Raw genomic sequence first — 20478 nt, 5'->3', positions numbered from 1 at the left:
CATCATTAGTTCTAGATGAAGTGTTCCATGATTCATTGTTCGTGCACAACACCCAGTGCTCCATGCAGAACGTGCCCTCCTCAATACCCACCACCAGGCCAACCCATCCTCCCACCCCCCTCCCCTCTAGAACCCTCAGTTTGTTTTTCAGAGTCCATCGTCTCTCATGGTTCGTCCACCCCTCCGATTTCCCCCGCTTGATTTGGCTCTTTGCGGAGGCTGACAGGGAAGAAAGAATGGACAAAAAGGCAAGGGAAGGGACTCTGCCTCGGGGACCCCTGTGTGCACCAGGCTGCTGATCTCAAGGTAGGCATGGGTATGGGTGGAACTGGTCTGAGACTCTGGGGGTGAGGGTCAAGAGGCAGACAAAAACGAGGACTTGTCAAATTGGCCTTCAGCAAAGTGACCTAGAGCTGTTACAAAGAAGACATTCAGAGAATCACCCCAGAGGAGAGACAAAAGTTACAAAGTGGTTTTCAAGGTCACGGACAGAAAAGCTGACCTTTCAAAACCAACCTGGAGGTGGTCAGAAAAATAGGTTAAAGGTGCAGAAAGTAAAGAGAGTCCGAAGAGAAAGGTTCAACGCCAAACCTGGACCACGGCAGGGCTTCCTGGACATCTGAGGGGAGGGGCCTGAGACCCTTTCAGGGGGTCCACGAGGCCAAAACTATCTTATAATAATATTAAAATGTGATGTGTCTTTTTCACTCTGTTGAAATTGGTACTAAAGATGCAAAGCAAAGGTGAGAAAAACTGCTCCTGCCTTCACACAAATCAAAGCAGAGACTTTGTGGCAGCAATCAATGCCTCTTCACTGTCATCAGGCATTTGCTAGGGCAAAAAATGCTAGTTTCACTTAGAATGTCCTTGATGAAGACATAAAAATTTAAAATTTTATGAAACTTTAACCCTTGAGTGTACAACTTTTTGACGTTCTCTGTAACAAAATGGGACGTATGCATAAAGCACTCCCACTGCACCCCCTCAAGGTCAGGAGCTGACCTCAAGGAAACAGAGCACAGTTGTTTGAGTCGTGCACTAGCTCACTTTTCACGGAACACCTTTTTTCCTCAAAACAATGACTGACAAACTAGAGTTATTCAGACTTGGCTATTCAGCAAATATTTTCTCTCAAATGAATGAAGTGACCCTGTCATATCAAGTAAAACAACCATTAGTTTTTGTTACCAGGGATAAAATTTGAACTTTTCAGGAAAAATTAGAATTTTGGGAAATTTTTATCTTCCATTATGAACTTGACCAATTAATTCCCAATACTTCAAGACTTTCCTGGTGAGACTGGGTGGTAAAATTAACCACCCATGTGATTTTTTTTTTGTTAACATATAATGAAATGTGTCAACTTTGGAGAGCTCTGTATAACTCCAGTATTTTCCAAATGACCAATGTGTGAAGTTATAAAAACCTATTTAGGGGTAGAAGATCCAAAATGTAAGACATATCAATGAATGGCTAACAGTACAAGAGTTCATTGATATGGTTTCAAATTCCCACATTCAATTAACCTTTAAGAATTTGCCATTTATCAAATTTTAAAGTATTACAAGAAAAATATCCAAAATTACCAGCTATTAAAACACTCCTCCATTTTCCAACCAACTATCTGTTGAGGCTAAATTTTCTTTGTACACTTCAATCAAAACAACACATTGTAACAGACTGCATGTAAAAGCAAATGTAAAAATCCAGCCGTCTTCCTTTAAGCCAGATATTACAGAGATTTGTTAAAATGAAAACAGTGCTTCGTTTCCCACTAAATTCTTTCTGCTTTGAAAAATGTAATTACTTTTTGGGGTGCATGGGTGGCTCAGTTGGTTAAGCATCTGCCTTCAGCTCAGGTCATGATCTCAGGGTCCTGGGATTGAGTCCCGCATCAGGTTCCCTGCTCAGTGGGGAGTCTGTTTCTCCTTCTCTTTCTGCCCCTCCCCCCGCCTGTGTGCTCTCTCTCTCACAAATAATAAAATATTTTTTTAAAAAAAGAAAAATATAGTTACTTTTTACTTAAAAGGTGTTAATTTATGTTACCATGCAAAGATGGATTTACTAATTAAATGAAATAATATTTTTAAATTCCTCAGTTTTAATTCAATGTGATAAATATCAATAGATATAACCCAGCAAACCAAAGCTCTTTGGGGTCCTCAGTATTTCCTAAGACTATAAAGGAACCATGAGACCAAAAAGTCAAAAACCACTGGGTGAGGTGAAGCCACACTGTTTTGTAACTAAAACCACAAACACCCCACCCAGGGGACAAATCCTCCAGCAAGTCTGTAACTCGGCAGGCAGAAAATGGGGCCAAGCTCTGAAGAGAAAGCACCAGGAGCGCCAGCAGGGAGCTATTTTTGGACAGAAGGACCAGGAGATCTCCACTAATACCATGAAGAAACCCCCCCCCCCAGCTCTTGCCTGCCATGAAGACATTAGTCACACACCCAGAGCCCACTGGTGTGTCCCTTCAGTTTGGGGAAGTTGTACTAACTTACCCCTAACACAGGACTTTCATTCTGAATCCACCTAACACTCCACAACTCAGAAGGATAAGCTGCAAAGCCAGAAGCGATTCTTAAAACCTAAGAGGATGTCACAGAAGGAACAGGGCAAATTTCATCATCAAACTAAAGCTCTAATCTCCTCAGACTTTAGGGCAGAAGATGAGTCCATTTATACCAACACTGTCTTCAGAGCAGCTGCTCAGAACAGAAAACCATGGTGGGGAAACAATCAAAGGGGTTTTTTACCCCCTCAAAATCTGAAAGAAGTAGCAACCTGCCTCAAATGGGCACTGGCTAAATATTTAATTAGAGGCTGAGGAGGGTGAGGTAGTTGGGATGTCCGGGAAGATGTGGGCATCAGGCAAGGCTCACGTTCAGTGATTTCCAATGCCAGTTTCTGACTTGCAACACCAGGAAAGCAGGGACCTGCCCTTCATCCTTGTTTTGTCAGAGTGAAGCCCTGTGCCTGATACATAGAGGTGCTCCTGACAAATGAGGGAACAAAAAATGTGAAAAAATAAATGAATATCCAAGATGAAGAGTGGAAGAAACTCCTTTTGTTGTGAGCAAGCACAGCTAATGGTTTCAGATCCCTAAAGAAGAGTGACAATGTGCCGCCCCACAGGATGCCCTCCCCAGAAACGGTCGGTTAGCAGCCTCGTTCCTGGAGGCTCACACTCAGCTCGCTGACTTATGGGGTGTAAAGTCGGACATGAGGATGAGTGGTTTTAGGGAGAGGAAAGCACGCTCACCAAGTTCCAGAGTGAGGATTTTCTTTTTGCGGGCATAAAAATGTAGCCAGAGCCTTCTTTTAGTGTTCTACAAGTTATCAACTAAAATCTAAGAATGCTAGTTATCTGTCTCCAATACAGAGTTATGAAATTAGTATCTCTCCTCTTGGTAAAGACCAAGAGTTGTAACCCACAGAGTGCAAAACTCGGGGGCTGAGAAAAACACCTGTTCCGGGAACTTATTTATCGTACAATCATACAATCAGAAGTTTATAATTCCTGTGGATCTAATTACTGCATGATGACTATAGTTAATACAGTATTGTATATTAAAAGTAGATCTTAAAAGTTCTCATCAGGAGTAAAAAAATTTGTAACTAAGTGAGGTGATGGATGGTAACTAAACTTACCAGGGTGATTATTTCACAACATACACCTGTATCAAATCATTACATTGTACTCCTAAAACTAATGCAATGTTATATGTCAAGTGTATCTCAATAAAACTGGGGTTGGGGGGGAAGTAATCTAAAACAAAGAACAGTGCCCAGGCTATATGTAAAGGGTCGCAGGCCACACCTATAGGGATTTTCTCTTTCCTTGCTTTCCTGGGTTCACCTGTATTCTGATTTTCTCAAAGTTGGATCTAGAAGAAGAGAGTCCCAGAGAGCTTAGTCCCCTGTATGATGTATGCCTTTGGCTTAGGTCATGATCCCAGGGTCCTGGGATCAAGTCCTGCATCGGGCTCCCTGCTCAGTGGGGAGTCTGCTTCTCCCTCTCCCTCTGCTCTTCCCTTCCTGCTCATACATGCTCTCTCTCTCTCAAATAAATAAAATCTTTAAAAAGAAAAATCACCTCCACTCTCAATTCTTTGACCCTGGAAATGTCACCAGTGATATAATCCTCACCCTAATATATTTGGGATGCCAACAACAAGGCCTCTACAACTGTCTGCTAGCAGGAGGAGATACATTTCAACCTTCTGGAAAATGCTAACACCAAATAGAACCATGACGAAACATCTATCCTTTGGGACATAAATTTATAATTATTTCTTTAAATCATTTAAAGTAGACTCAAATACACTGTCCTGTTTTTGTGTAAGCAATAATAGGATCATCCTCTGTTTTATAACATGAAAGCTTTTTAATTACATTAGTACCAAGAATTATAATTCAGACATGAGTCAATGAAATTCTCAACAGGCTTATCCTTGACCACTAAAAACGTAACAACTGGGATGCACTCACTTTTATGATCTCTGTGCTTAATGTGTTTCTAATAATTATTATTCTATTTTTATTATCCATAAAAGTACTTTCTCTGTCAGAGGTCCACAATGCAGTTTCTGCAAGGAAAATCTGCAGGACAGATCACCCGTCCCTTATTAGCAAATAAACGTATCTCAGGCACCTTCATTGTGACATTAAGTCCAAAGCATCTATTCTCCAGCTCAAAAATGTTTAATGAGCATTGTCAAGAAGCTCTTTATTCAGTCAAGAAAAAGCCCCGCCTCCTTAGAACAATTTCTTAGAATAAAGTTGTCTCTTTTCTCTGTAACGCTACTAACCACTGCTTCATCAAGTAGTTTCCCATCCACTGCTCCTCTCTGACCCTCTCCTGCTGTGTTTCGTTCCCTACTTACAGGAGAGGTGCCCCCACGGTGCAGGCAGCCCATGGGGACCTAACCCCGCCACACACTGAACAGAACGAGCAGAAAGCAGCTCTACGTCTTGCTTGCCAACTGCTATTTCGATGCCGAGGAGGATACAGCGAACGCCCTTCCTCCGATTCTTTGATGGGCTTCCTGGTCTACCCAATCCCTCACCCCATTTCTTTCTCAGAACCCTACCAGGTCCCAGGCTTTTTGCAAAGCCTCACTAGGGCCTTTGCACTTACACTGATGACGGTGGGAAAATGAGCTCTTGGAGAAGTGATGAATGAAAGAATACGACATCTCCTGCCCTCTGGCACGGTGCTACTTCCTAACCTAAAGAGGCGTTCGTTCACAGTTTCCAACCAACAGGAGGATGGCATCAAAGAGCCCATTGGTTCAAATTATTCTGACCTATTTCTTTTTGAAATGAGAGGAAAAGGATTGGCAACATTGCTCAAAATATCCCTAAGGGGTTACTACAACATTCTGGGTCACACTGTCCGTGGGATGGCTTTAGATCAGAGACTGTTTTCCAACTTATTAGTTTATGAAACCAAATTCACCATGTCCTTCCCATGCTCCCATAACCAAACATATAATTCAAATTATAACATCTAACTCGAAACTCAGAGATTTGATTTTCCATCATATTCTTGTTCTTTTATTTATTTTGTTCATTCAGTTCATAGGCAGTTTTAGAGCATGTCTTATGCAGAAAGCCCCCTGCTGAGTTGTTACAATGGATACAGAAGGACCCAAACAGGCTCTAACAGCAAGGAACTCACCATCTGAGACTCCACTGGGAAGCTCCCTGTGATCCCATATCTGAGTCAGGTATTTCTCTGAGCCTCCAAAAGGCACCTGCAGATCCCTCCCATGGCACACATGGCCCTGTGCTCTGATCCATGATTCATCCAGCACCCCACCCCACAACCGTCCAACTCCTCCTCAGAGGCCACGTCTTAGCTGACTGAATGTGTACTCACCAACACCTGGGGCAGGACCAGGCACAGGACAGGTAATAACTCTGCAGAGAAGTGCATGCAAATAATAACGCACATAAAGAAATATAAGCATAAATCAAAAGTCAAGTGTCTCATTAGAAAACTAAAATGTCGGGGCACCTGGGTGGCTCAGTCATTGGGCGTCTGCCTTCGGCTCACGTCATGATCCCAACGTCCTGGGATCGAGTCCCGCATCGGGCTCCCTGCTCCACGGGGGGCCTGCTTCTCCCTCTCCCACTCCCCCTGCTTGTGTTCCCTCTCTCTGTCAAGTAAATAAATAAAATCTTTAAAAAAAAAAAAAAAGAAAAGAAAAGAAAACTAAAATGTTGCCAGGCTTGAGAGAGGGAGCTTGCTGCAGGGGGTAGGGACAAATTTCAGAAGGAAGGTTTGGGGCTGAGCCTGAAATATAGTTAGGAAGGTGGGAGGGCAGGAGGCAGAGGGCTGGAGTAGGGGTGGTGCAGCAGCTAAGCATGCCAGATGGAGGGAACAGCATGAGCAAAACCACAGGGAGCTGAAGGAGGAAGCAGGGGGATGCACGAATAGTGAGGGGAGCTGAGATTCAAGCTGGAAAGGACGTTCATGCATGCAGCTCAGGGCAGGCTACTCACTTTGCCCTGGGAATGAGATCTGAAATAAGCAAACTTCAGAAATGGGAACTTGTTGGGAGCCCTAATAAAGAGACACATCCTTGGAAATACGAAAAAAATATATATATAAGGCAGACAGACTCCTGGAAGAATAGTGTCTCCTACCCAGGCCACATGGGCTCTAGAACAAGGACAGAGGATGTCATCAAGCCAGGGACAAAGCAGCCAGTTAAGGTCAGTGACTTATTTCTAATAAACCAACCCTAACCAGAAGAACTCAGCTGTGAAAACACTAGGACTTCCTGGAGCTTGAGCCTTCGACTTCCAAGAGTAGGGAGGGAGGTAACAGAAGGTTGGGAACTTTCAGGAGCCCAACATGCTAGTGCTCTTCTCATGGACAAGCCGACATCTGGAGACAGAATTAAGCCACAGCCTCCAGAAGGGCTTGGGAATGGCTCTCAGACATGATGCCAAATCATTTATCTCTCAAAACAAAGTCTGAGTAGGTAGCTCCAGTATCCAATTCAAACAGCCTCAGGATGATAGATTCCCAATGCAAGAGCTAGAGAGAATCCTAAGGAACCTCCTAAGAATGGAGACCTGACCCCACTTACTTATCAATACAGACCAGGGCCAACACATAGGAATGCTTTGAGATAAGTATTGAACTATTATATCACCTATCAGCATTTCTCTTTATTAATTCCATGTGACCTTAGCATTATGAACAATGAAATCCTTAAATAAAAAGATGTTGTATATTTGCTTTAGGGAATCAGCAAAAGTAGGGAGATGGTAAGCTCTGCTCCTGAGACTCTACTTCCAGAATGATATTCCATAATCTACTTTCACCAAATCACCTGGCTGGCCAATGAAAGGCATCATAATCTGAGTGAGGAGCTTGGAATATGACCTTTTTGTCAGTGCCTCAAGCAAATCTTAGGCAAACTAAAACTTTAAAACTATTCCTTTAACTTTGTGGGCAAGGAACGACACAATTGGGCAGAAAGGAGGCAACAGTGAATCTGAGAAAAAATAGAATCTTGTGATGATTAATTTTATGTGTCAACTTGGCTGAGCCATGGTGCCTAGATATTTGGTCAAATGATATTCTGGATGTTTCTGTGAGGGTGTTTTTGGATGAGACTTACATTTAAATCGGTGGACTTTGAGGAAAGCAGTTTACCCCCAGAGGGTGGGCCTCATCCAGTCAGTTGAAGGCCTGACGAGAATGAGAAGCTGACCTCCCCTGAGCAAGACAGAACTCTGCAGCAGACGGCCTGCAGATTTCATCACCAACATCAGCTCTTCCTTGTTCACCAGCAGACCCCTTTGCACCAGAGCTGCATCTCTTTCCTGAGTTTCCAACTCACTGGCCTCCCAATCAGATTTTGGATTCACCAAGACTCCACAATGAGTGGAGTTACAATGAGCTGATTCCTTAAAATAAATCTCCTTAATTCATATATAGAGGATAGGATAAAATATATATATATATATATCCTGTTGGTTCTGTTCCTCTGAGAATCCTAATATACAACCCTTGCACTTGAGAGACAGGGTCCATGAAACCTAAGTGGATCTAAGAAAGCTTAAGGCCCATGCCAGCGAAGAGCCTGGACACTTACCTTTAATATATTTAGGGAATTACCAAATAGACAGCAGCCAAACTTGGTGACAGAGTTCAAAGAGAAGCAGTGACCACAGTCAATTTTTTTTTTTTGATAAGAAGAAAAGATCAGAATCAACCCTTGTAACAAAAGCAGTTTTCAAAAACAGAGAGCTCCTTACCGTGTTACAGTAAACATATAAAAAGACTGGATGGCTCAGGAGGTTTAGCATCTAACTCTTGATTTTAGCTCAGGTCAGGATCTCAGGGTCATGGGATCGAGCCCCACATCAGACTCCATGCTCAGTGGGGAGTATGCTTCTCTCCCTCTCTCTCTCCATCTCCGTCTGCCCACCCCCCACTTGCACATGCTCTCTCTCGTTCTCTCTAAAATAAATAAAGAAATCTTAAAAAAAAAAAAAACTTTCTGAGGATGGAGTGCTATCTAAGAGTGGCAAGCTAGAGCTTTACTGCAGACCACCCATCAGCTTGGAATTGTGAAATCGCCTCTGGCCAAAGTACATCTGCCAGAAAAAAGCTCCATTACCAAATGAGAGTAGTATGGGAATCAGAGAATTGCTCTTATTTTGATGGATGATCTAATAAAAAGATATAAAAGTGATTAGAAACAATCACATTAAACCACCAAGTAGAGTTCTTTTTGTTTTGTACTACAGAGTGGATTCTTGCATCGGGTGGAAGACTGGACTGTATAACTTCTAAGTTTAGGAAACCGTACAAAGAAGGAAACCTGATAGCAACAGTCTTTTATGGCCAGCGAACTATTTTCAAGTCACCACGACAGCCATGACAACAATCACAAAAAGCCCCGGGAAGTCACGTAGACTCAAAAAAGAAGAGCCAACTTTCCATTCCTAATCCTGCCATTGGTAGTGCAACTCCTGCCATGTTTTTGTGAATGGGAGGACTGGCTTCCAGATGGTTCTCTCCAAGATAACAATGTTGCAAGTCTATAAATGGCCATGGTAAGTCCAGCCTAGTCATTTGCTTAGCATCACCGGGGGTAATTAGAGTGGCTCAGGTTAGGACGACTGGCCACAATTTCCTTCAGTTCACTAAAGGTAAATGCAGGCTTTGAGAGAAGCAACAACAGAGGCTTTGCACACCTGTGTGGTACGGGGGCTCAGGGGAAAAGGGGGTGGCGGGGCACTCAGAGCTCTTCAAAAGAGCTGGTACTCACAATGAAGCTGTACCTCCTCTAAAATGACCTGCTAAATTTAGCATGGATTCTTCAGGAAGGCTTTTGAGTCCTTTTTGCACGAAAAACAAAGCACTTTGGCAAGGTTTGCCAAGTTACCTGCTAGGTGCTAAATGCTTCAACTGCCTTTTCAATGAGTTAATTCTATACCACCAGGCAGAGCCTCCTAGCAAGACTTGCCATGCAGATGACACCCATGCAGAGGAGGGGTGTAAGCCAGCGACGTGCATGTTTTAAGAAAACATGGTGGGGGTGCCTGGGTGGCTCAGCTGGTTGAGAGTCCAACTCTTGGTTTTGGCTCAGGTCATGATCTCAGGGTTGTGAGATCGAGCCCCATGTTGGAGAGAACCATCTGGAAACCAGTCCTCCCATTCACAGCTTAGAGCCTGCTTAAGATTCTCTCTCTTCCTCTCCCTCTGCCCCTCCCCACCACACATGCATGCATTCTCTCCCTCTCTCTGTCTCAAAAAAACAAACAAAGGGGTGCCTGGGTGGCTCAGTTGTTAAGCGTCTGCCTTCGGCTCGGATCATGGTCCCGGGGTCCTGGGATCGAGCCCCGCGTCGGGCTCCCTGCTCAGCGGGAAGCCTGCTTCTCCCTCTCCCACTCCCCCTGCTTGTGTTCCCCCTCTCGCTGTGTCTCTCTCTGTCAAATAAATAAATAAAACTTTAAAAACAAACAAACAAAAAACAAATCATGGTGACTGCTGTATGGCTAAAAAGTTTCCCCAGATGGGTCATCCATTGTAAGAGAAAGCACACAAGGGAACAACCACTGTGTCAGTCCCAAATTCCAAGAACAGCCCTCCCTTCCTTGTTTCAGTAATTTCTCTTCCACCACTCTTGTCTTTCTCAGGGCTAATCAGGCCCCAGAAGTGTTCACTGGGAATAATAAGGATGAATTTGGGGAACACCGGTGTGTCTCCTCTTCGCACTTGGAAGGTCTGATGCTCTTCCAGCTGGGATGGTTGTCTTTCCTCGGGCTTGCATGCTTCCTCTCTTCGGGAACATCCTTATCAAATAAGCTCCCCCACTGCTTCCTCATCTTCTCTCAGGTTCTATACCCTCCTCAGCCTTGACTGTCAAAGCAGAACACTCAATATTCTTTACTTCTTTTTCCCCCCATAAAGTAAATTGATAAATGAAGCTTTCCCTCAGGAAAGAGAGAAAATTGTCCAAGCTGGCCAAGCTGGAAGAAAACCGTATTCACAGGACAGGCTTGGCTTTGTAAAAGAAGTCCCAGGCTCTGCCTCTGGCTTCATGCCAGGCACCATCCCCTGCCCTGGGGGTTTCATTCTGGCTTTGGTTTACATTCGTGTTCCTTTTCAAAGATTTAGCAGAAATTCTTGTTCCACTACTCTCTTCGGGCATTTTGCCCCCTGCAGAGGATATCTCACCAGAAAACGGTATATTTACCCCACCGCAAATTGTACACTTAACACATCAAAATCATGGGTTTTCCAGGATGACCCGAGCAACACTTGAAAGCATCTTCCAACACCTCTCCGACCGTTGCCCCCCTCCCCACTGCACCAAGTTCACACCACTATAACCAGAGGCACTGACATTACCGTAAGGAAGCTTCACCAAAGAAAGTTCACCTGTGCTACCCTTCAGATTGGTCTAAAACTGGGGCACCTGGGTGGCTCAGTCAGTTAAGCATCTGCCTTTGGCTCAAGTCATGATCTCAGGGTTCTGGGACCGAGCCCCATGTCTGGCTCCCTGCTCAGCAGGGGAGTTTGCTTTTCCCTCTCTCTCTGTCCCTGCTCCTGTGTGCTGTCTCTCTCTCTCAAATAAATAAATAAAATTTTTTTAAAAATTGGTCTGAAACAAACTATGCTCTTTTGGGACTTGGGGGACCCACTTCACTTTGCACGAACTCCAGTGGACAAATGTGCAGAACAGGGAGAGGGTCAAGGAGGCCTGTGCTCTAACAGAACAGGCCCCCTTGTAAGGGGTGAGTCTCCCTCTCCTGGGATGCTGGGTGGAGCCCAAGTCCACCTGCAAAAGCTGTTTCAATGGAGCCCTCCACCAGGGGGAGTGGGTCTCAGTGGCCAGAGTCCCCTACTGGTCTGCCTCTCAGACTTCTGTCACTCAGCAGAGAACAGGAGGAGGAGCTTACCCTGTCCCTGTCCCTGCCCCAGGCTCATGTGACCTGAGCCCTAAAGAAGAAGGGGCACAGGACTCGGGCCCGCCATAGCATTGATGACGCTGGTCCGCAGAGGTCAAAAATAATGTCAGCCTTCTAGACCCAGCCTCTTCTCTGTTCCTTCTCATCCTTCCCTCTTGCTTCTGTTATCAGCACAAGGGAAACGCAGTCTGAGGAGAGGATGATGTAATGACTGGGAAATGAAGGCCTCCGCTTACCTTTTCTGTTGGACATTGATCTTGATTCTGCCACCACCAGATAAAATGACTATTTTTTCTCAAAGCATCTCTACTTTACACCAAAACAAAATCTCGCACTGCACAGACTTATTATCATTACTTTAAAAGTTATACAGAAATTGGGTGTCCATAGGCTGCACACTAATGTATAATTGAAACCAGAAATTTGAAGGGCTTTTTCAGCAAATGCACTTGTTCTCTCCCCTTTCGTTCTTGATAGAGAGGCATAGATAGATATTGATAGGTATTGATATACAGATAGAGATACATATTTACGTAAATACAGCTTTTAAAAGCTCCCAGGTATCCCCTTACCTCTGACGGCTTCGTGGTACATTTTCCTTTTCCAGAACACTCCATGTCATTTGCATGGCTCTCCCCCAGCACACAGGTGCTGACCTTCACCACCAGAGTTAGGCGCAAAGCCACAATAGATTTAGTAACAGAATCATTCACAAAACCTAAAAAAAAGCGGGGGGAGACAATAGGAAATATAAAGTAAAACTTCACCAACATTCTTTCTACAAGACTATGAGTTTATTTTCTGCAGCATTCAAGTCTGATGAATAAAACAAAATGCAATATTAGGCAAAGAAATAAAGCATGTGACTAGTGGCCATTCAGACCTCTGGCCTTTCAAGAAAGGCCAAGCGTCATGACAAATATCTAAGGCCCAAGGAAGAGGAGACCAGGCCCTCGGTCATCGCATTAAATGCTGTTGTTCTGTTACTGCTCATCTCTTCTGGGGGCCATTTTGTCTCTCAATTCCATCCCCGCATTAGCATCTTAGAATTTACTGGTTTTGAGCCCATCTTCTCCCAGGGGGCCACCTGCTCACCCCTCCTGACTCTTCCTCCTCCTGGCTACTTTGGATAGTGACAAGCACTAAATATCTCCCGAGGCCACCCCCCGTACCAGCCTGCCTGAGTGGCTCTCAGTGTCCTGACAGGTGGGTAAGCAGAACAGGAACACATTCAATGATGGGCTTACTGATAAATAGCATACTTCATCATCAGTCTGACTGCATGGTATCAATTAAGTTATGTGATTTAACTATCTAATAAAACAGGGCCAATCATAGTTGAAGACTGATTGAACTATCACTGATGTGTCATATTTACCACCAAATGATCTTGCAACTAGGGCAGCTACTTGTACGTAGGAGTAACAATAAATGTGGAAAAAAACATACCCTCCAACTGAAATGAAGAAATAATACTGTATCTTGCATCAATAATATAATTATTTCACTAAGAGAGTGTCTCTTTTTTCTAACAAGAATATTCATTTATTTATATATATTTTTTCATTTTTAAATGAACAACCTATAATTAACATATCTATTATCCAGGAGACAGACTCCCGCATTCCCCATAAAAGATGCTTAAGACGAGGTGGTGAAAGTGATTCTAGACATCCATGCGTCTCTGAGCCCCAATTTTCTCTTGTGTTAGAGAAGGAAAATAACCGCAAAATAGGGTGACCATAGAATTTATCCTCAAAACTAGGACTCTTTTCCAATCAAAATGGGAGTGCTTTTATGATTGCAAGTGGACACAGGCATAAAGTGAGACTGTTTCAAATAATGGGACAAAATGGTCACCCTCCTCCTCATGGCCTGAGGAGCACCCAGAGATCAGGAATCTGCAAAGTGTCAAGTATTACATTAATGCCAGGGTTGTTTTTAATAGGCAGATGACAGATTCGAAACAGCAATATAAGATTTAATTCAATCCACAAGCTTTAAGGTTATGATGGATGTTAAAGCAAGTCACAATGCAGAGGAGACACCCTTCAACTTCAATTTGTAATCAGGAGACGAATGTCTCTTGGTGCCTCGGTAAAGACAGGTACTGCAAGTCTCACAAGCAGTGGTATTTTACACCCACAGAGAGCCAATTGCTTTCTTCCTAAGATTTCCTACTGAAAACTTGATCATTCGTTGGCTTTGGGACAGAAGGAAAGCATGGCTCCAGCGAAGGCACTTCCTCTTTAGAGTTTCATACTTCCTCTGTCATGGCTCCGCACTCTGGAGACGCCTCACGCCACCTCCCAGCTGCCTTCACTCATGCCTGGCTCACCCCAACTCTGTAAACGGTTGCCTGGAGTACCCCTCCTCTCCCAACATTATAGCTTGGATCTCACCTTACTCCTGAGCTTTTCCTCAACATTCCACCCCCACTCCAAGTTCTGCCATGTCCACCTGTGCCCGAGGACACACTCTCGTGTACAGGTCCCTGGTTATTCTGTCTCAGATCTTTCTTATCTTCCCACCTTTACTGAAGCTTCCTTAATGGCAAGGGACAAGTCTTCGAGAAGTGGTTGGTAGTAAGGCAAGAGACGGGTACATATATGGCCAAAGCAGCAAAGATAATTCCCTGGGAGGACTTTCCAAAATGTCCTGTCATCCAACATGTCGACTTTAAAAAAAACAATCACTCGAATGCATAAATTCCTGTTTACTAAAAAATAATTGCTTATCAGTTTATGATTAACCATGATAGAAAAATGGAGCCTGGAACAATGGTGGGATGCTACCAGATTTCTTATTCTAAAAGATATTTTTACACGTAAAATAATGGAGGTAAAATCAGATATCAGAATTTATAAAGGTGTCTTTTTGTGTCTTTGCTTTGTTCTCCAGTTTCATATTAAATTATTGTTAAAAACTATATCACCTGTCTACTTACTAAGCACTTAGATCACAAAATGCTATGTAATTCCATAGAAGAGGCCTCCCTCTGAAGGTTATTTTAAAAATTCTATTCAACTATTAAATTTACTTAGCCAGTAGTAATTCAAATGAATGGGTAGTTAAAAATATGCATGGTATAGTTTTCTAGATAATTTGCTTCCATTTCCTCAATGAACATTTACTGATCTCACATCTACAAACCAGGCACTCACTTAGATTCCCAGATTACAAAGATGGCACGCTCTTCGTTTCTATTGCACCCAACCGAGTCAAGAGCAGTGATCCTTAACCAGTTTTGAAACCAGAAGCTTCATAATTTCGCAGGGGCTTTTTCCAAGTACATACTGGCAGGCTCCAACACAAGTGCTTTGGGAGCAATGGTTTGGGATGGGCCTTTGGCAGGCGTGTTTTTAAAAGACTCCCTAAGCAATTCAAACATTGTTTCCAGTTAAGAACCACTGGCCTGGTAGAAAAACTAATCAAGGAACATAAGTAATATTATATCACCTGCAATTAGAGGCATGCATTTGAGCCTCTGAAAGCACATTTTACACATCTATTTTTGAAAGTCTAGGTGACTCTGTGTTATTTAGACAATCTTTATACTCTCTAGCTCATCATAAGTCTCTAAAGTTCTTGGAGACAACTCTGATAAAGGTTTCTATATTAGCTTTATTTGCTCCATAAGACTATGAGTATTTTGGCCCTAAAATGCTTTAGTAAACTATTAAAGAAATCAATCTTTGCAACAGTGTGTCACATATTACTATGTAATTCCTAATTATGTCAACGAATTCCCCAAAGTAAGTCAAAAGGATATGCATGTTATTTTCAGCAATATACTGCTCACACGATGAGAACGTTGTCTGGTGGCTCCTTCCAGGTAAGAATGTAATTTCAGTAAGTTGTTGGCACCTCCCTTTGATCATGTCTCAGGGAAAATGCTTGGAGCTGCTCATAATGAAAAGTAATACTGTCCAATTTAACTTTCATCAAACTGCAGCTGGGTTAGAGCAAAGTAGCCCTCAGGAAATCCCACATGCCAAGAGCAGGAACTGCACCCTTTACAAAGGGGCAGCAGGAAGAATCTGAAATGAAATAGAACTCATTTTTTTTTAAAAAAAGAATTTCTTTATGGCTTTGTAAGTAATCATTTGAAAGTTGTTGAAAAGCCAGTGTGGTTTCTTTGACACAGCACTCAAACTGATGGACACTTCTAACACACTTACAAGAAATCCAGAGCGAATGGTCACTACTTTTTCTCTTCCTTAATAACAGGAAATCAACATACACAGCATAATTCTTGATACAGACCTACATAGAAAAGTTTGTCCTCATATTCAGAATTCTAAGATCCATAGACCAACTAATCAACTGGAGACAAAAACTGACAAAGTAGGAATGAGGAGGACACTCCAGTTCTGTTTCTAGAGCTGCCTCAGAATGGGCTTTTGTCGACATGGGCATCTTCTACGGTCCTTCCAAAAACTACAGAACTTCTCCCACACAGCAGGCCATGGTGGCACTCCAGCTAAAGACTGGTTTAAATTAACAACAAGCAAGGGAAAGAGCAAGATGAGATTTATAAAGAAGGGAGAAGGAGGGGAAGGAGGCAAGGAGGGAGGAGATTTAGAAAGAAAGTAGGAAGGAGGGAAGGAGGAAGGAAGACTGAATAGGAACAACAAAGCGTGAGACAGAAAACGGATGAGATCCCAGGAAAAGAGACACTAACACAGGAACACAAAGAAAGCAGAAATGGAGAAAGAAGACGGAGGCTCTCCATCCAAAGTTTCAGGGGCTCTCCCACCTCTGGTCACATTTTCTCACCCTCTCATTCTCATGAGAAAATATATTCTTCATTCCAACCACAACAAATGTTAAGACTAGAGTTCTTTGAAAATGTTCATGAATAAACATACATTTAAATCATCATTGTGTACAGTCCAAGTCTATGATTCTGACTATGAGGCAAAAATATTGAGTCACTTTACATGGACAGATCGTGCGCTCCAGTGAGTAAACTAGCGCGGTGGCGTGGGTGGGATGGACAGCAGCATGGGGACAGAGGGAAGCTGAGCTCATTCGTTCAATATTCAGCAGATGCTTATCCAGCTCTAAATAAGAGGCTGCTTTTAGGGTGGGCTCCAAAGGCTGAGAAACAGCCAGCAAAGAGAGCTGAGGAGGTCATATGTCACATGAAGGAGGAGGTCATGTGTCCCATGGATGAGGAGGTTATATGTCACATGAAGGAGAAGGCCAGTGTGTCAAATGGAGGAGGAGGTCAGTGTGTCCATGGCCAGCATCTTGATGAGGATAGAGAGGCAGGAAGGGTGAGATCAGAGGACGTCTTGTGAACCTTAATGAAATGGGAATCCACTGAAGAGATTTGAGCAGGGGAAAAACATATGATTTATACTTCCTCAAAGATCACATTTTGGAGGAAGAACCAACAAGACTTCATATACACTGGATGTGCAACATGAGGGAAAAGAAAAAATCATACATAGTGTAAGCAACTTTGGGGTGGGGGTGCTGGGCAAGTGAATCAAAATTTCTGCTGTGAACAGACTAAATTTGAGATTCTGATGAGACCCCCTTTCCAAATAGAGCAGTCAAAAGTTGGTGTTTGGACATAGGCTGAATATTTAAATGTGGGCCTCATCTGAATATGGATGGTGTTGCACTACTGGGACAGGGAAGGGCACCTAGAGATCAGAGAGAGAGAGAACGGGGCCAAATCAAGCTTTACAGGCCAATATTCACGATATAAACTTAACTGTATATTGACATCAGACCACAACAGAATCATACTAGGATAGTTAACTAAAACAAATAGATTTTTCCATGGTGGGGTTGATAAGAAAAGACAAGATTTCTGCAGCATGAAGGAGATCCAGAACTACATGATGGCAGACCTTTGACCACTTCAGCACTGAGATAGGAAACTGTGGTCCCTGACCAAAAAAAAAAAAGAAAAAAAAGTTGCAAGGATGCTACATAGTTCTACTCAATATTCAGATGCTGGGAAAGAAAGAGAAGAGGGAGGGAAGGAGGGAAGGAGGGAAAGAGGGAGGGCAAAGATACTGCTTACCTTGGAGAGCCCCTTCTACTTGCTACACAACCAGATGATTTCCCTAATGAGTTTTAAAACTATAAAGAAGGAAAACTTTCTCCAAAGATTATCCAGAGATCTGTTAACACCCTCAAGTAACTAGCTACGGTGACAAATAAAAGGTGGGCTTCCTTCCCCCTCTCCGCATTCCTCCTCCCCTAACTCTACACAAAAACATACAAACACTCTGCCCTGCCCACAACCCCACACTGTGCTCATTAACACAGTAATAAAATGTTCTGCCATCATAACAGTCCTTTTAAAACAGTGACTTTGCCAAACTCATCTCCCCTGGTGCCAATCAGAAGTTGAGAGCAACTGAAAGGGGGTCTGGTCATTATCTCTGGGGTGGAGTGGTCAAGCATCAGTTGGAGAATGCAAGATGGCTGGCTCCAGGCCATTAACTGTTTATTTTACCACTCGTCTTATTTAATATTAACACTAAAGAGTCTTAAATGGACTTTGTAGTTAATACCTCATTGGGATTAATGGCAAATGAGATTTGCATTTCTCACTTCAGTGGTTTGACTAAAGACCACTTTCTTTCCTGTTAAAGGAAAGCATACACGCAAAACAAAAATTCTGGCTGTAAATACTTGAGCAGTAGGTGTTGGAAACAGACTGCTGACTTCTCCTATTAAGACTTGGCGAGTCATTTGGCACAAACCTATAACCTATAAAAACTGTTCACGGTCCAAGAAGTCCCATGGCTGGCAGTAGATAGGCATGGAAAGCTTGAAATATTGCAGATTCCAGCTCCAGCTGGAGACCCAGGGTTTCTGCATTAACATAATCATTGGGAAGGCAAACACCCCCAATTCCCACATCTCATTCCACAAAAGCAGGGATGAAACAGTGTATCTGCACCAACTTTTTTAAGAAGGGAGGATGGAGGTTAGCACAAAGCTTAAGAAGCTGGTCAGGATTCCCAGGGATTTGTGACCCCATACTTGTGGGCTGAGAAACAAAACCTGAGAAGTAAATCATCTTTGACAATTGCAGGGAGCAAATATGAACCTAGACCAAGTCCAGGGCCGCATGATACTAAAGCAAGGCTTACTAGTACTCTTTGCTATTTTGCATGTGTGAAGAATGCCGGCAGACCAGGAGTTAAGGGGGAAAGTTGACTACGGACTAAAAAAGTTGTCACTACACCCACGTAGTGCCCGGCCATACTGACCATCCCAGGACCTCACGCAAGGTCTCTCTTTTCCAAACAAAGCTGTCTTTAGATTTCCATGTGAAGGCTGGGTTCTGTGGTTGTTTGCTTGCCTGCTTACTTTTAAGTTTTGATACTTAAAGCGGTACATTGCTTTTTGGAAAATTCACTCATACAGATTATCTCATTTTCTGTGGGTTCCTGAGCAAGGTAGGGCCCAAAACGCTTTCTGAATTAGGAGACACAATGGCACATAACATCTACAGGCCAAATACTTCTACCATTGCCACTCATCTGAATCATCAGGTGGATTACCCCAGGCTGAATGACGATGAAAAGTATATACTAAGTAATATCATTTGCTCCAAAGAAAAAAGAAATTGCAGAGATAATGGGAAGCTGCTGTTGAAAAAAAAAAAAAAAATACAATCAACTTGCTATCACCTGAAGATAGAATGACTGATTCTCAGCAAATCTTACTGTCAGATACAGCGGCCCTTCCCCACTGCCTCCCAGCTTTATCAGCAGCTCAATGGCACCTTCTGTCTATTCATCCTGCAGAGAAGGCTCTGAAAATTCAATATTGAAACACAGGCTCACGAAATGAACAAAAATTTTAGATGGAGACTCCTTTGGTTGACGTTCTACACTTTTCCAAAAGAAATATCTATTCTCACAGTAAAAGGTTACTGGCCCAGAGTGCTACATTTCTGTTTAATTTTTTTTTTTTCAAGAAGATGTTCACCCTACCACACTCCTTTCTCTACTAATATTAGCTTAAATTATTTGCCCGAAGTTAAGACTTGAGTATTTGAGCCACAGGAGTAACAGCTAGTTGCCCGGTGATATGTATCCTCCCCACATCCTTTGAGCAATAGCATTAGGAGTTTGTGCAGGGAACTGGGCCACCCAGCTCAAGAACCTGCCTCTCCTCAGTGACTCAGGGATAGGAATTGCGGCGCCTCTGTGACACACATCCACGAAGACTGAGCGAGTACTGCCCTGCCCATTCCCCCCCACATTCCCCCACCCCATGACAGTGGTGGCAGCCAGTCTGAATCCAGAGATGGAATCTGTGTGGTGAGGGTGTAGAATTGTCTTCTCAGGCCTGGACCAGCTACCTCTACACTGTAACATGAAAGAGAGATGAACTGGAGACTTGTTTAAGCCAATGTATTTGAGGTCTCTCTATACAAACAGATTATACTGTATTGTAATCAATATGGGTGTGCAAAGGAATCATACAAACTCCTTCCCCTGTGCCACCTCTGCCCCTTGACTCAGAAGGAATCACCATGTAGCTACTACTTCGTGTCACAGTCTCACAAAGTACTAATTCCATCACTCCCTCCTCTCCTTCATCTTCCTTAGTATTCACAAAGCAGGGTTGACCATTAGAATGGCCCACCTATCAGACAGGGGAGGAGTGGAAGAGAACTGAGCACAAACCTAGGAAAAACACCTAATGTCATTCCTTTTATTATACAGGGATATACTAAATGTGCACATTAACAGGTAGGTATAATCTATAATTTAATTCTAACATTTTATTTATTCTGTGGATAGTGTAAGTTTCACATTACAGAAATAACTGCCCACAATATCTATTCGTTAATTCCAAATGAGTGCCGCCTAATTAGTGGCTTTACTATTTATACTAACATGAGTAACTAGGCCCAAGTGTCTACATGAGGGTAATGGGAGGTTATACAGGCTCTACCACCAGATGTTCGAGTTCTCACCAGCTCTGAATTTGGGAGAGTTATTTACACCACTCATGTCTTGGATTCTTTCTCTCTGAAAC

The 20478-nt window shown here is 43.1% G+C and overlaps 1 protein-coding gene across 1 annotated transcript in view; it reads right to left on the bottom strand.

The window, feature by feature from the left end:
- DNER (delta/notch like EGF repeat containing) overlaps positions 1 to 20478 on the bottom strand; it is a 284346-nt gene that overhangs the window by 116215 nt on the left and 147653 nt on the right. The window contains exon 5 of the mRNA XM_081813453.1: positions 12024 to 12169. Coding sequence (XP_081669579.1) covers positions 12024 to 12169 — 146 coding nt within the window. The remainder of the gene's footprint in view (positions 1 to 12023; positions 12170 to 20478) is intronic.

Source organism: Leptonychotes weddellii, chromosome 3 (genome assembly GCF_054177405.1).
Source record: "Leptonychotes weddellii isolate Sample4059 chromosome 3, ASM5417740v2, whole genome shotgun sequence".
NCBI classification, from domain to species: domain Eukaryota; kingdom Metazoa; phylum Chordata; class Mammalia; order Carnivora; family Phocidae; genus Leptonychotes; species Leptonychotes weddellii.
The sequence above is the reverse complement of the archived record's forward strand: the minus strand, read 5'-3'. Positions and strand labels throughout refer to the sequence as shown.